This window comes from Coenobita brevimanus, chromosome 34 (genome assembly GCF_032717465.1).
Source record: "Coenobita brevimanus isolate Jiangsu-jjx chromosome 34, ASM3271746v2, whole genome shotgun sequence".
Lineage (NCBI taxonomy): Eukaryota > Metazoa > Arthropoda > Malacostraca > Decapoda > Coenobitidae > Coenobita > Coenobita brevimanus.
Window position 1 is genome coordinate 320,001 of NC_136987.1, and position 15,000 is coordinate 335,000.

Below are 15,000 nucleotides of genomic sequence, written 5' to 3' on the forward strand. Positions count from 1 at the left end.
TACCTCCCCCCCTCTGTGTGTGTGTGTGTGTGTGTGTGTGTGTGTGTGTGTGTGTGTGTGTGTGTGTGTGTGTGTGTGTGTGTGTGTACGCGCGCGCTTGAACATAACTGATATAAACGCTTCAATCCCTTACAACATAAATGAAAATATCCCACTGTTACGTCTTTCAATCTAGAGCTGTGATTTTAGCACTACTTTCTACCATTCCCATCAAAAAATACTGAGACTAAGGCAAAGGACTGACGAACCAACACATAAAATATCCAATGTGTATTCTAATTAAGCCTATACACAAAATATCCAAATATGACCCCATTCCCCCTCTCCTCCTTCAATAAAAAAAAAGAATGCTGAGAGTTAGGCAAAGGACTGACGAATCTATACATATAATACTCAGTGTAACGCTTTAAAGTATATCTATAGCTTATACAGTACTCCTATTCCCCCTACTTTCATTATAAGGGCTGGTGGGCTTGAGGGAAAGGACTGACAAGCCTACACATCATATATTCAATACCTAATCCTATTTCCCCCTCTGTCTTCCCCAGCCTGGCGGATAAGTACATGGTGGCCAGTGCTTACGACATCTCTATCAGGGTGAGTGAGTCCCCCCCCCTTCCTCTCTCTCTCTCTCTCTCTCTCTCTCTCTCTCTCTCTCTCTCTCTCTCTCTCTCTCTCCTCGCGTAACACCATTTAGTCTCTTTCGTTTTTAGTTTTTCTCTACCGCCTCTTCCTAGTCTTTGGTGCTGTTTTTTTTTTCGGAGCTATTTCTCTCTCTCTCTCTCTCTCACTCACACACACACACACACACACACACACAAACCTCTCGCTCTCTCTCACCCAACTTCCTTCCTGCCTCCCACAATTTTCTTTCCTCCTTCCTTCCCTCTCTCTCTCCCTCCAACATTTTTCCTCTCCTCCGTTTTTCCCTCCACCCAGAAGGCCCCAGAGACGAGGAAATCATGGGGCACTTTCAAGGAGGGAGAGAGAGAGGGAGAGAGAGTCTTTTATTTTCCTTCCTACCTTACGATTTTATTTAAGACTTAACCTTTGTACAGATGCCTTGTTTTCATCTGACGGAACTAGGTATCTCTCTCTCTCTCTCTCTCTCTCTCTCTCTCTCTCTCTCTCTCTCTCTCTCTCTCGTAGTAAAATGTCAAAATACTCAAACGTTAATTTTTTTTTTAATTTACTTATATACTTATCTATCTTTTTTCAAACTTTTCATTCAACTTAGGGGACTCTCTCTCTCTCTCTCTCTCTCTCTCTCTCTCTCTCTCTCAAGGCTGCAGAAACGAGGGGGGACGGAAGTCTGCTCTCCTCTTTCGTATTATTGCCCGTCTTTGTTTTTTCTTATTATTATTATTATTAACATTATAACTATCATTATTATTAATCATTATTACTACTACTATTACTATTACTGCTGCTACTACTACTATTATTATCATTATTTATTATTATTATTATTATTTTAATTATTATTATTATTAGTTATTATCCATATTATTATTATTATTATTATTATTATTATTATTATTATTACTGTCGCTTGTATGATACCGGTAACATTGTCTTTTTGCCTTTTTTTTTTTTTTTTACATTTAGAGTGACGCGATTCCTTTCTAACATTAATTTTTATTTTTTGATAGCAAGATCTCAAAATATTTCTTTATATTTATTTACAGATTTCCCCCCGCATGATTTTCTTTTAACACCCTCAATGCAGTTCACTGTGTGTGTGTGTGTGTGTGTGTGTGTGTGTGTGTGTGTGTGTGTGTGTGTGTGTGTGTGTGTGTGTGTGTGTGTGTGTGTGTGTGTGTGTGTGTGTGTGTGTGTGTGTGTATTTCTGAGTCGCCATTTTTTTTTTTTTTTCCAATGTGACTTCCCGCCTTTTCCACAATAGATTTCCATGTCACCAAGTTTCATTTTTTTTTTTTTTCACAGCCCGTATTTCCCCACCCTGCAGCTTATTTCTACTGCACACACACACACACACACACACACACTCACACACGCATTTTCTCCCCATGTGTATGTTTTCCCATCCTGTATTTACCTACGTATTTTCCTTCCTGTATTTTCCTCCGTTTATTCCTTCCAGTGGCTCTCCACGTTTTTTCCTCCGTCCTTCCCCTCGTCTGTATTTTCCGTGTGTGTGTTTTCCATGGGTGGGAGTTCTCAGGCGGGACTATAATTAACTTTGCCAACTAGCTACAAACTTGATTTTCCCCGGGGCCGATGCGGAGAATCAGATTAATAGCAAGCCCATCACTCTGTACCTAGATGTTATTTTTTTATCTCGACTCTATGGACGATGAACAATTTAAATATAACTTTTTATACTACTACTACTACCAATACTATTACTATTACTACTACTACTAAACCTTATTCAGCTTCGTCATCTCTTAAACCACATATTCAGTTACCTTAAGATTATTTCAAATCCTTTTTACTAACCAAAGACTGGCAATCGTCTTCCTAATTAAAAAAATACATTACCCTCAAAAATAAAACACTATATATGCGTACGTCTGAGGGTCGATTAGATTCCCCTCTCCCCCCCCAAAAAAAAAGAGAAATATGGAAGTTTTTGCATATATAATACCTTAAAAAAAAAAAAAAAAAATCCCTATGTACTGTTTCAAAGATATTTCTATGCACTGACTGAAAGGATGATATTGGACGAAAACTATCATGATACCGTGATGTGTTTTACTTGAAAATATGAAGACTATGACACACACACATTAACCAAAGCACCACTCAACACTAAGCCTCTCTCTCTCTCGCTCTCGCTTTCTGTCTCTCTCTCACACACACATACACACAAACCTCTACATTAACCGAAGCACCACTCAACACTAAGCTTTCCTCTCTCTCTCTCTCTCTCTCTCTCTCACACACACAGACACACACCTATGTTTACTCTCGCCAACCACCACGTTTCACATGCATCTTTTCAATCATTCACAGTGCCTCTCACGGTACCCCAATAGTCCCCCCTCCCCCTTTCCTGTCATCCATTTTCTATTCACTGAGAGAGAGAGAGAGAGAGAGAGAGAGAGAGAGAGAATCGCATCCTCTTACTGCCACCATCTTCTCCCATTTCCCTATCCCTCTACCATCCTTCCATCATCCTCCCCCCCCCATTCTTATCTTTCTCTCTCATTAAATCCACACTTGTGAGCTAACTCTATCTCTATCTTTAAATCCTCCAGCACGTCCAGGAGGGAGTGAAGAGGAACAACGTGCTATATGTCTACCAACACCTCGTACACACACTCCACCACCAGCCACAACTCGCTGCCATGTGTCGGAAGGTGAGGAGAGAGAGAGAGAGAGAGAGAGAGAGAGAGAGAGAGAGACACCTGCAATGTGTCGAAAGTCGTAGAGGTGAACACAGATAGATATTGGTCGTGTGTGTGTGTGTGTGTGTGTGTGTGTGTGTGTGTGTGTGTGTGTGTGTGTGTGTGAGAGAGAGAGAGAGAGAATTTAGACAAAAGGGTGACGACGGGGATATAAAGTTTTACGGCACCAAAGACATTCCATTAATTCACTGTCCCTCGTGATGCAACTAGAGGGGAGAGGAAGAGGGGAAAAGAGGAGACGTAAAGAGGTGTGAGGAAAAGAGGGGAGATGTAAAGAGGTGGGAGGAAAAGAGGGGAGATGACTAGAGAAAGAGATGAAGAGGTATGAGAAAAGAGGAGAGGAAGAGGGGAAAAGAGGGGATGTGAAGAGAGATGAGGAAAAGAGGGGAGACGTAAAGAGGTGCGAGGAAAAGAGGGGAGATGAAAAGAGGCGTGAGAAAAAGAGGGGAGATGAAAAGAGGTGTGAGGAAAAGAGGGGAGATGAAAAGAGGCGTGAGAAAAAGAGGGGAGATGAAAAGAGGCGTGAGAAAAAGAGGGGAGATGAAAAGAGGCGTGAGAAAAAGAGGGGAGATGAAAAGAGGTGTGAGGAAAAGAGAGGGGAGATGTAAAGAGGTGTGAGGAAAAGAGGGGAGATAAAGAGAGAAAGAGATGAAAAAGTATGAGAAAAGGGGAGAGGAAGAGAGGAAAAGAGGGGAAGTGAACAGTGGTGTGGGGGAAAGTGGAAAGGAGGAGTGGAAAAGAGGTGTCAGGAAAGGAGAAGTGAAAAAAAGGTGTCAAGAAGAGGCGAAGTGAACAAAGGTGTCAGAAAAGAGGGGAGAGGAAGAGAGGAAAAGAGATGAAGAAAGGTACGATGAAATGCGGGGAGATGAAATGGTGTGAGGAAGAGATGATAAGTGTGAGAAAAGAGGGGAGAGAAAAGAGTGGAGAGGAAGAGGGGAAAAGAGAGGATATAGAGAGCTGTGAGGAAGAGATGAGATAAAGAGGGGAAAAGAGGGGAGATGACGTGAAGGATATGAAGAGGTGAGGAAAAGATAAAAAGAGAGACACGAAGAGGTGAAAAAAGAGGGGATGGGCGAGAGGAAAAGAGGTGAGATAAAGGGGTGAGGAAAAGAGGAGGGGGGATGAAGAGAGGAGAAAAGGGGAGGGGTGAAGAGGAGAGATAAGGTGAGAGGAACAAGGAAGGAGGGAGAAGGGACGTGGAATGGGAGAAAGGAGGGGAGAAAAAGAGGGAAGAGAGGAGAAAGGGCTGGATAAGGGCAGGAAAAGGGAGCCGTGAAGATAGGGAAAGAAGGGAAGAACATGAGAGAGAGAGAGAGAGAGAGAGAGAGAGAGAGAGAGAGAGAGAGAGAGAGATGAGAGAAAAATTGGCAAATGGATGGGAGGAGGGGAAAGCATGACAGGAGGGAGTGGGAGAGAGAAATGAGAGAGAATGGAGTGAGAGAAACAATGGTGAGGGGAGATATTAACTAGAATAGCCGGCATTGTGGAGAGAGAGAGAGAGAGAGAGAAGGGGAGGGGAAGGGGAAGGGGAGACGAAGGAAAATAAGAAAAGTGATTTTAAATAACATTAAGTGGCTTTAAATAACATCTTAAGTGCCTCTTAAAGAACATCTTAAGCGCAATTAAATACCATCTTAAGCGCAATTCAATAACATCTTAAGCGCAATTAAAAACCATCTTAAGCGCATCTTAAATAAAATCTTTAGCGCATTTTAAATAATATCTTAAGAGCCTTTCAAATATCAAATGAATTTTACTAACATCTTGGGTACATTTTTAAGTAACATCTTAAATAACATCTTACGTGGATTTTAAATGACATATCCCAAGTGAATTCTATATAACAGCTCACGTGCATTTCAAATTACATGTTAAATAACATCTTCAGTGAACTTTAAACTAGAAAGCACTCAGTGAATACCTCCGCCAATGCCACTGCAGGACCCGGATCCGATCAGCCCCAAAATGTAATTGATTCTTTCTAGTCCCATGGCCCACTCTTCCACAAAACTGCACTGAAATTCATTAAGAACTTTTGGAGATATCGTCTGGACAAACAGACAGACAAACATAGGTGAATACATAACCTCCTCCAACTTGGCTGGGGGAGGTAACAGCATCCCGATACAAGGGGATACAAGACTCACCCGCCACAACACCAAGGAGAGAAGAAGCAGGTGGCCTTCTAAGACTCCCAGGCCATGACCCCCTGTGAGTGAGTCAGTGTGAAGGTTCCGGAGAGCACTTAGCAGCGTGTGTGATAAAAGTTAGCACTCCATAACACCACTGAGCCATAAACACCTTAATATACAGCACACATACAACACACGACGGGGAGGCGGTGGGCGAAGAGAGAGGGATGGAGGGAATAAGAGGGGAGAAGGGGAGTAAGGGAAGGAATAAATGGGAACAGGGGGAGGAACGGAAGGGAGAAAGGGAGGAATGGAAAGATGAGAGGGGGATGGAGGGGGTGTGAGAGAGGGATGGATGAGGGGGTGTGAGAGAGGGATGGATGAAGGGAATAAGAGGGGAGAAGGGGAGTAAGGGAAGGAATACGTGGGGAGAGGCAGGAACGGAATGGGGAAAGTGAGGAACGGAAAGGAGAGAGGGGGGGCAGAAGGGCAGGAACGGTGGGGAATAAGAGGGGAGAAGAGAGGGGGGATGAGAGAGAGGAATGGAGAGAAAATGGGGGTGGGGGAGCGAGGGTAGGGGGCAATTTTAAGGCCACTAAGCTATAAACACCTTGCTACTTATCACACATAGAACATACGGCTGGGGGAGGGAGGGGAGAGGGGGAGAAAAGAGGGGGGGATGGAGAGAAAGGGGAGTGGGGGGGGAGAGGGGAGGGGCAATTTCAAGGTTAGTGAGCTATAAACATCTTCCTTCACACCCACCACATACAACATACGATCTGGGAGTGGGTGGGGGGATGGAGGGGATTAAGAGGAGGAAAGGGGAGAGAGGGGAATTAGAGGGGGGAATGGGAGGGAACATGAGGGGAGAAGGAGGGGAATGGGAGGAGGGAACATGAGAGGAAGGGAGGGGAAAAGGAGAGGAATACAGCGAAGAAGCCGGAAGAGAGGCAAGGATGAAAGAGAGGCGGATGGGAAGTGCGCAAAAGAGGAGAGGAGAGGAGAGGAGAGGAGAGGAGGGGAGGGGAGGGGAGGGGACACAGAAAAGGAAGGAGAAATGGAGGGAAGAGGGAAGGAAAGGATGATGACGATGATGATGATGATGATGATGATAACGAGAAGGAAGAGGAAGAAGAGGAAGAGGAGGAGGAGGGTAGGGACAATATGCAAGGGAACAGGGAGGGGAGGGGGGTGGGGGAAATACAAAGAAAACCTTTAACCACATAAATAAAGGAGGGACAGACAGACAGAGACAGACACAGACAGACAGTGATAGACAGATACAGGTAAATAGACAGACAGAAGGCGTGGAGGCGAAACACAGCAGAATGGAGAGAGAGAGAAGGACAGAGGGGCATGGAGGAAAGGTGAGAGGTGAAGATAAATGAGGGAGGAAGGGAGAGAGGAGGGGTGGGAGGGAGAAAGGGAGGGAGAGAGGGGGAAGGGAGTAGGATTAACTGAAGCCTGGATTAACATAAGCGTCTATTTCATCGCAGCGTAAGAGGTGTGGGTATAAATGGATTCAACCTCGCTCACTCTCACTACATAAAATTAGGGATATAACAGATAGATACTGTGATATATAAATGGAGAGGGGGAGAGAGGAGGAGGGCGGGGATAAATAGATAGACAGATAGATAGACAGATATAAATAAACAGGTAGATAGATATGGGGTACAGATTGATAAACAAAAACATAGGCAAAGCGCGCCCCCTCCCACCCCACACACACACACACACACACACACACACACACACACACACACACACACACACACACACACCATACACAAAGCTGACCCCAACACACACACACACACAACATCCCCCCCACACACACAACCCCCCCTACACACAAACACAACATCCCCCTCCCACATACACGCAGCTGACCCCCGACACAGACACACTTCACTCTCTGGGATTTGCCTCTCTCGCCTGCCAACTGAGTCAATAACTGCACATTATCATTTTTATATCTAACCTCGCTTGCCAAACACTCAACATATTCAAGTGATACAGAGGAAATTTGGGAGTATCTATCTATTTATTTATCTAGGGAATTTGGGAGTCTATCTACCTATTTATCTAGGGAATTTGGGAGTCTATCTATCTATTTATCTAGGGAATTTGGGAGACTATCTATCTATTTATCTAGGGAATTTGGGAGCCTCTATCTATTTATCTAGGAAATTTGGGAGTCTATCTATCTATTTATCTAGGGAATTTGGGAGTATCTATCTATCTATTTATCTAGGGAATTTGGGAGTCTATCTATCTATTTATCTAGGGAATTTGGGAGTATCTATCTATCTATTTATCTATCTATGCATCTATACCCTTATCACATTCAACAGAGGGAGTATGAGAGTCAGTATCTATCTATCTATACACTTATCACAAACAAGTTATAAAAGGGGAATTTGGGAGTCACTATCTATCTGTCTATCTATCTATATCAACCTCTCTCTCTCTCTCTCTCTCTCTCTCTCTCTCTCTCTCTCTCTCACACACACACACACGCACACCCAAGCGCCCCCTAATTACAATGACTTCTGGACAACGCAACATGTGTTCCAATGTTCACAGTCACCTGCCTCTTTCTCCTGACATGTGGAGAGAGAGAGAGAGAAAGAGAGAGAGAGAGAGAGAGAGAGAGATGGACAATACTAATCATCATCATCATCACCACCATAATAACATTAATGAAAACGCAGGAAAGAGGCTACTATTTTAGGTCAAATCGCCTCACAACGACGTCAAGTTCACCTAACAGCATTATTCACCTGGCTGGTATACCCCTTTACACCTGTCTCGTCACACCTGGTATACCCCTTTACACCTGTCTCGTCACACCTGGTATATCCCTTCAAACCTGTCTCGTCACACCTGGTATACCCCTTTACACCTGTCTGGTCATACCTGGTACATCCCTTTACACCTGTCCCCTTTGATAGCCTGCCACCTGCCTCCACTCACACCCACTTCCTTATTACAGGTGGACATGAACAGAAAGGTTGGGTTCGTCTTGTTATCCACACCTGTCATCTTACACCAACCTCTCTACTCACCTCCCTGCTTACCTACCTACTCATCTACCTACCTACCTACCTATCCACTTATCTATCTACACACCTATCTATCCACCTATCCATTTACCTACCGACTAATCAACTCACCATCCTACCTACCCACCTAACAACTTCCTTACTCATTTACCAGTTTACAATTTACCCATTCACCTGCCTATCTATCTCTATACCCATCTACCCACGTTCCTACCCACTCATTTACCTCTATTCCCAACTACCATACACTGACAAATCTCACAGCCACACGTCACACCGCCATACGTTAAATTCACACCTGTTTACACCTCCCCTCACACCTGTCCCTTAATTACAGGTGTTCGAGGACAACGGAAATGCTGTCTTGATGTCCCCCGCCCTTCTCGCCCTCAGCCCTGAAGCCCTCAAGCAGCTCCTTCAAGAACCACTGAGGATTACTTCTGAGACGGTCATTTTCAGGGCTCTTATCAAATGGTAGGAATCTTATTATTATTATTAATATTATTGTTATTATTATTATTATTCTCTCTGTATCTGTCTGTCTCTCTCTCTATGAATCAACCACAAGTCATATTCCATCAACGCCAAACCAAATCAACCAACCAACCCTCCACCACCATACCCATCTATTTTTTCCTATCTATCTACCAACCTATTTACTTGTACATCCTCACATCTACCACACGCACTCTAAACCTCCCCCCCCCCTCTCTCTCTCCAGGGGTCAAGCCCGATAAGCTCCGTCAACACTAAACCAAATCAACCACGTACACCAACCAACAAACCCTCCACCACCACCACCATACCAATCTCCTTCCTACCTATCTACCTACATATCTAAAACTTTCTCCCTCTCTCTCTCTCTCTCTCTCTCTCTCTCCAGGGGCCAAGCACAAGTCAAGCTACGTCAACACAAAACCAAATCAACCACATCAACCAACCAATCCTCCATCACCACCACCACCACCATACCGATCTCCTTCCTACCTATCTACCTACACTAACTCCCTCTCTCTATCCATCTCTCTCTCTCTCTCTCTCTCTCCAGGGGTCAAGCACAGGTCAGGCTCCGTCAACACCAAACCAAATCAACCACATCACCCAGCCAACCCTCCCCCAAGACAGCCATACCCTCTTCAACCCTACGTCAAGAGGTTGCCCAGTTCCTGCCCTACATCCGCTTCCTGACTATGACCTCAGACGACTTCGTACAGACTGTGGTGACATCTGACATCCTGACGGCGGAGGAGTGTGTGTATGTGCTGAAGGGGATCGCGACGGGCGCTGAGGAAACGTGTTCTGGGTTTGGATCGTCGAGTGTGAGGATAAACCCGAGTCGAGAGAGTCGCGCTACGCCTATAACGAGGGTGAGTAGATAGACAGATGGGTAGATAGAAGGATGAGGGAGAGAGAGAGAGAGAGAGAATCAAGCAGGAGGTGAAGGAGATGAATGTCGAGATGAATGTAAGAAGAAGGGTACTGTTAATGAGCCGAGATAGGCATGGGGGGAGAGGGGATGGGAGGAATTATGAGAGGGAGAGGCGGCAGTGGAGGGAGAGGAGGAGAGCGGGGAGGGTGAGGGGGGAAGGAAAGAAGGGAGAGGAGGAAAGGGGAGGAAGAAGGGGAAACGGGAGGGAGAATGGAGAGGGGAAGGAGAGATAAAAAGGGTACAAGGAAGATGGATGAGGACGAGGAAGAAGTGGATGAGAAGGAGGATGGGAATGATGATGATGATGATGATAAGAATGAGGAAGAGGTGAAAAGAGGAGGATGAGGAAGGGGAGGAGAAAAGAGAAGGATGAGGAAAAGGAGGAAGGAAGGAAGAAAGGAAGTAGAGAAACGCAGAGAGAAGGATGAAGGAGGAGGGGTAAGCAAATGAGGAAGGGGAAGAGGAGAGGAAGAGCAGTATTGCGAGGCACAAGGAGTGTAATGAGCGTGGGGGAGTAATTTAAGAGTACAATTAACACACGCTGAGACATTACAAAAGGAATTTCTCAACCACTTCCCCCAATGACGTGGTTAATCTAGCAACAAGACTAAAAGCGTTTCGAAGGGTACATAGACAGACAGACAGACACACACACAGACAGACAGATAGATAGACAGATAGAGCCATACATTAATTTCTTCACTACTACAGGTCTGGCTTAAGTTGAATAAAATATAATCTGGTTGTAGCAAAACGAAATTAACAGAAGCGCACTCAAAGAGCGCATACCTCCGCCAATGCCTAAACCACCAAAATTTAAGGCGTCTGGCAATAGATACACAGACATAAAAAAAATCACAAATTACCTGTTCCTTTACTCTGACCTCCAGTGTTTTAATTTACTCCGAATATCAGTGTTTTATTTCATTTTACAATCTAAGTGTTTTACAGATTCCTCCATATTTCATTACCTTTACATATTCTGCAACTGACTTCATGATCTTGACACTTCTTAACAACTGACTCATTTTACTCTCTCAAGTCAAGGAATTAGAGCCAAAAAATTACCAAAGCCACTGGAAATGAATTCTTAATGAGACACAGCGCAAAGGAGATGAGTAGTGGAGATGAAAGGCTGCTATGAGGGGAAGTGGGAGGTGAAAATTAAGGAATATTAAATTGGCTCTCCGTGTCACACTCCCCTGACGGAAGACTAAAGGAACTCTGTGTGTGTGTGTGTGTGTGTGTGTGTGTGTGTGTGTGTGTGTGTGTGTGTGTGTGTGTGTGTGTGTGTGTGTGTGTGTGAGAGAGAGAGAGAGAGAGAGAGAGAGAGAGAGAGAGAGAGAGAGAGAGAGAGAGAGAGAGAGAGAGAATATTCACGGAACTGCACCTAACACACTGCAAAAATAATATTAATACACTCCCCTGTCTGACCTAAAAGACCTTACCTACCGATACAATGGTGGGAATGTGTGTGTGTGTGTGTGTGTGTGTGTGTGTGTGTGTGTGTGTGTGTGTGTGTGTGTGTGTGTGTGTGTGTGTGAGGGTATTTTTCTTACACGCACGATATCACTATATATATAAACTCAAGCACTCGTGACCAACAGGACCTCGCTCACTGACATAATCGTGAGACAACAAGAATATGTTTGCGTGTAAGATGATAAACAACACACACACACACACACACACACACACACACACACACACACACACACACACACAACGAGCAACAGGAAACAAAATGCAGCAAAATATGTACCCGCAGCCAATGAATGAGAGATGCGCTACACCTTTCTATCTATCAGCATTTATACCTACACTCTATCTATCAGCAACTATATATTCAGTACATCCTATCTATCAGTACTTCTACCTACATCTTTGTTATTTGCCTGTTGGAAATGATACAAGTGTGGGTGTGCATAGGCGTGTCTCAATCTAGATCTACCTCCATATAAAATTCCACATATATTTTTTTCCGCAGGTCACATATACAGTAATTTCACACATATATAATTCCCTCTATAAGTTCTTTTTTCCAGGACATGATAAGAGTGCAGGCGTATATGGGTGCGTCCAAAATGTAGCTGCTCCATCCCAATTCCACATATAATTTTTTCTGAAGTCACATATGATTTCACACATACGTAATTCCCTCTCTCTCTCTTTCTCTGCAGGACATGATAAGAGTGTGGGTGTGCATGGGCGTGTCTAAAACGTGGCTGCCTCATCCCGCCCACTCCTTCCGTTTAGTGGTCTCTGATAATATTGTGCTCCTTGGCCTCAGACTCGAGGTCACTGGTGGCTCTGAGCAGGTGCAGGTAAGTAGGCTATCTGTGTGTGTGTGTGTGTGTGTGTGTGTGTGTGTGTGTGTGAATGGAGTGGGGAGCGGGAGGGAAGAGGTATTGATCATTTTGTTATTCGGTAAGATTTTCAGCAAGATATCTATTGCATGAAACAAAGACAAGGAAGTGAAAGTGAGAGAATAGAGTGGAGAGGAAGAGAGTTACACATAAAAAGGGGATGGAAGAGGGAAGGGAGAGAAAATATGGTCAGACTTGTGACTTGAAAGGAAGGAAGTAAGAGAAAGGTGGTAGTGAAGGAAAGGGAGGGGGGAGTATGGGGAAGGGAGAAGGAAGGATGTCTGTGGAAGGGAGAAAGGGAACGATGGGGAGAGGTGAGAAGGGCGGGAAGAGTAGGTGAGGGTGAGGGAGAGGAAGGGGAAGGAAAGGAGGGAAGGGAGAATAGTGTGGGAGACGAGGGAAAAGAAAGGATGGAGGAGACGAAGGAAAAGAAAGGATGGAGGAGACGGGGGAAAAGGAGGGAGGAGAGCAGACGGAGAAGAGGAGGGGAAGGTAAGGAGGGAGGGCAGAATAGGCTGGGGAAAGGAGGAGAAGGAGAGAGTAGGTGAAGGAGAGCAGGGGAAGGGAGAGTATGTGAAGCAGAGGAGGGGAAGAAAAAGAGGGAGGGGAGAGCAGGTAGGGGAGAGATGGGGAAGGAAAAGAGGGAGGGGAGTAGGTGGGGCAGAGGAGGGGAAGGAAAAAGGAGGAGGGGAGAGTAGATGGCGGGGAGGAGGGGGGACGGAAAGTAAGGATGGTGTGTGGGTAGGGTGGAGATCAGAGACAGATGGGGAGAGACGGAGATGAAAGGGTAGAAGAAAAATTAATTCAGGAAGCTGTAGATCAAAGCGCAGAAAATGGATGGCTTGAATAATGAATAAATAAAATGTATAAAAATAAATGTATGGAGGTGTAACCCACTTTGGCAGGACACTTTGATGGTAGTTCTTAGGCTTTCATGTTTTCCTGTCTACTCTCTCTGCATCCTAACACCCATCCCGTTTGTAAGAGTGGGGATCTGGATGGGATATTCTCCTGGTGTGTGTGTGTGTGTGTGTGTGTGTGTGTGTGTGTGTGTGTGTGTGTGTGTGTGTGTGTGTGTGTGTGTGTTTACATTTAATTCCTCCCAAGTACAAAGAGGGGAAGGAAACAAAGGTACAAGTATGATGATGATGATGATAACGACGACGATGACTGCTAATGATAATGATGACAATAATGAAGACGACGATAATGATGTCACAAAAACCTGTACAATCCCAGTTCTAGAATCCATCGCTTATAAAAGACAACAAATCATCCTTCAATGACCCAATTACCTTCCCTATCCACAACTAACCCAATCCTCTCTCTCCCTAACCAGCTGCAAAATCCACAAAGACGCCCAACACTAATCTTCAACGCCCCTACCCAGAATAGAGGCAAAAGGGATGCCCATTCACAATTAAAACTATACCCTTTTCACTCTAACCTGGTCTAAAACTGCCACGTCCACCTTGAACAGCGAGTTGTAACAAGAGATTAAAACTAGAATAGGATGCTAGTCACGAGGAAGTGCAATGGAAAGGATTTAGAGCCACAGTAATTGTTTTGCCACTGAGCCACGTGAAATAAGCTGAAAGAGGACCAAAATCTGGGCCAAATTAAAGTGAAAGGACTGTAGCATATCCTAAACTTTCCTCCCTATCCCTAAATTTTCCTCCCTATCCCTAAATTTTCCTCCTATCCCTAACCCAATCCTCTCTCTCTCCCTATCCAGCTGGAGATACACAAGGAGGCAAAACACCAATCCTCTCCTCCCCTAGCCAGGACAGAGGCACGAGGAGGGGACCTATCCTTCCCCAACCCCGTCCACCTGAGGGAGGGTGTGGCCTACCTATTCACCTTGACTATCCCCGACCCCGCCACGTCCCTCTACGGCAGCGAGACCGAGGCCGGGGAGTACGAGATGGATGGCTTCCGTCTATCCCTGAGTCCTGGCGTGCTGGTTAGGGATGTGTTCTTCTTCTGAGGGAATGTGTGGATGGACAGGGGACAGACAGAGAGGTGGATATGGAGGAGAGTGGTGGATAGGGAATAGACAAGGAGTGGATGGACAGGATAGGTGGATGGATAGAGGGTGGAGACAGGTAGGGATCGATGGGTATTGACTGATGTATAGCTTTCCATAAACAAACATATGGACAGAAAGACAGACAGATAGATAGATAGATAGACAGATCGATAAACAAAAAGGGACTGGGATCAATGGGTATAGACAGATGTATAGCTTTCCATAAAACACAGATACATATGGACAGACAGATAGATAGATACACAGGCTGATAGATAGAGAGGGGTCTACCTATTCTAATTAAATAAGAAATATATAAATGTAAATATGACCAATTATTACACGTCTGTTTCAATACTTCTTATATCAATGATCTTTAAATAAATCTTTGAAACCAGAATTTGACTTTACCAACCCTAAAAAAAAAAATAATAATAATAATAATAATAATTGAGATATAGTGGAGTAATTTTGATTCACGACATCTCTCTCCCTCTCTCTCAACATATTCCATTAATTGTAATATTTTTCCTTTCAATCATGGCAACTTTTTGTCTCCAAGCTATACTCTCTCTCTCTCTCTCTCTCTCTCTCTCTCTCTC

At 44.5% G+C, this 15,000-nt stretch overlaps 1 protein-coding gene across 1 annotated transcript in view; it reads left to right on the forward strand.

Moving 5' to 3' along the window:
* Window positions 1–14,356, forward strand: part of LOC145396072 (uncharacterized) — an 18,564-nt gene extending 4,208 nt beyond the window's left edge. Inside the window, exons 3-8 of the mRNA XM_080269538.1 lie at window positions 549–597; window positions 3,225–3,326; window positions 8,912–9,048; window positions 9,623–9,941; window positions 12,184–12,327; window positions 14,105–14,356. Of these exons, the coding sequence (XP_080125664.1) occupies window positions 549–597; window positions 3,225–3,326; window positions 8,912–9,048; window positions 9,623–9,941; window positions 12,184–12,327; window positions 14,105–14,356 (1,003 nt within the window). The remainder of the gene's footprint in view (window positions 1–548; window positions 598–3,224; window positions 3,327–8,911; window positions 9,049–9,622; window positions 9,942–12,183; window positions 12,328–14,104) is intronic.
* The last annotated feature ends 644 nt before the right edge of the window (window positions 14,357–15,000 follow it).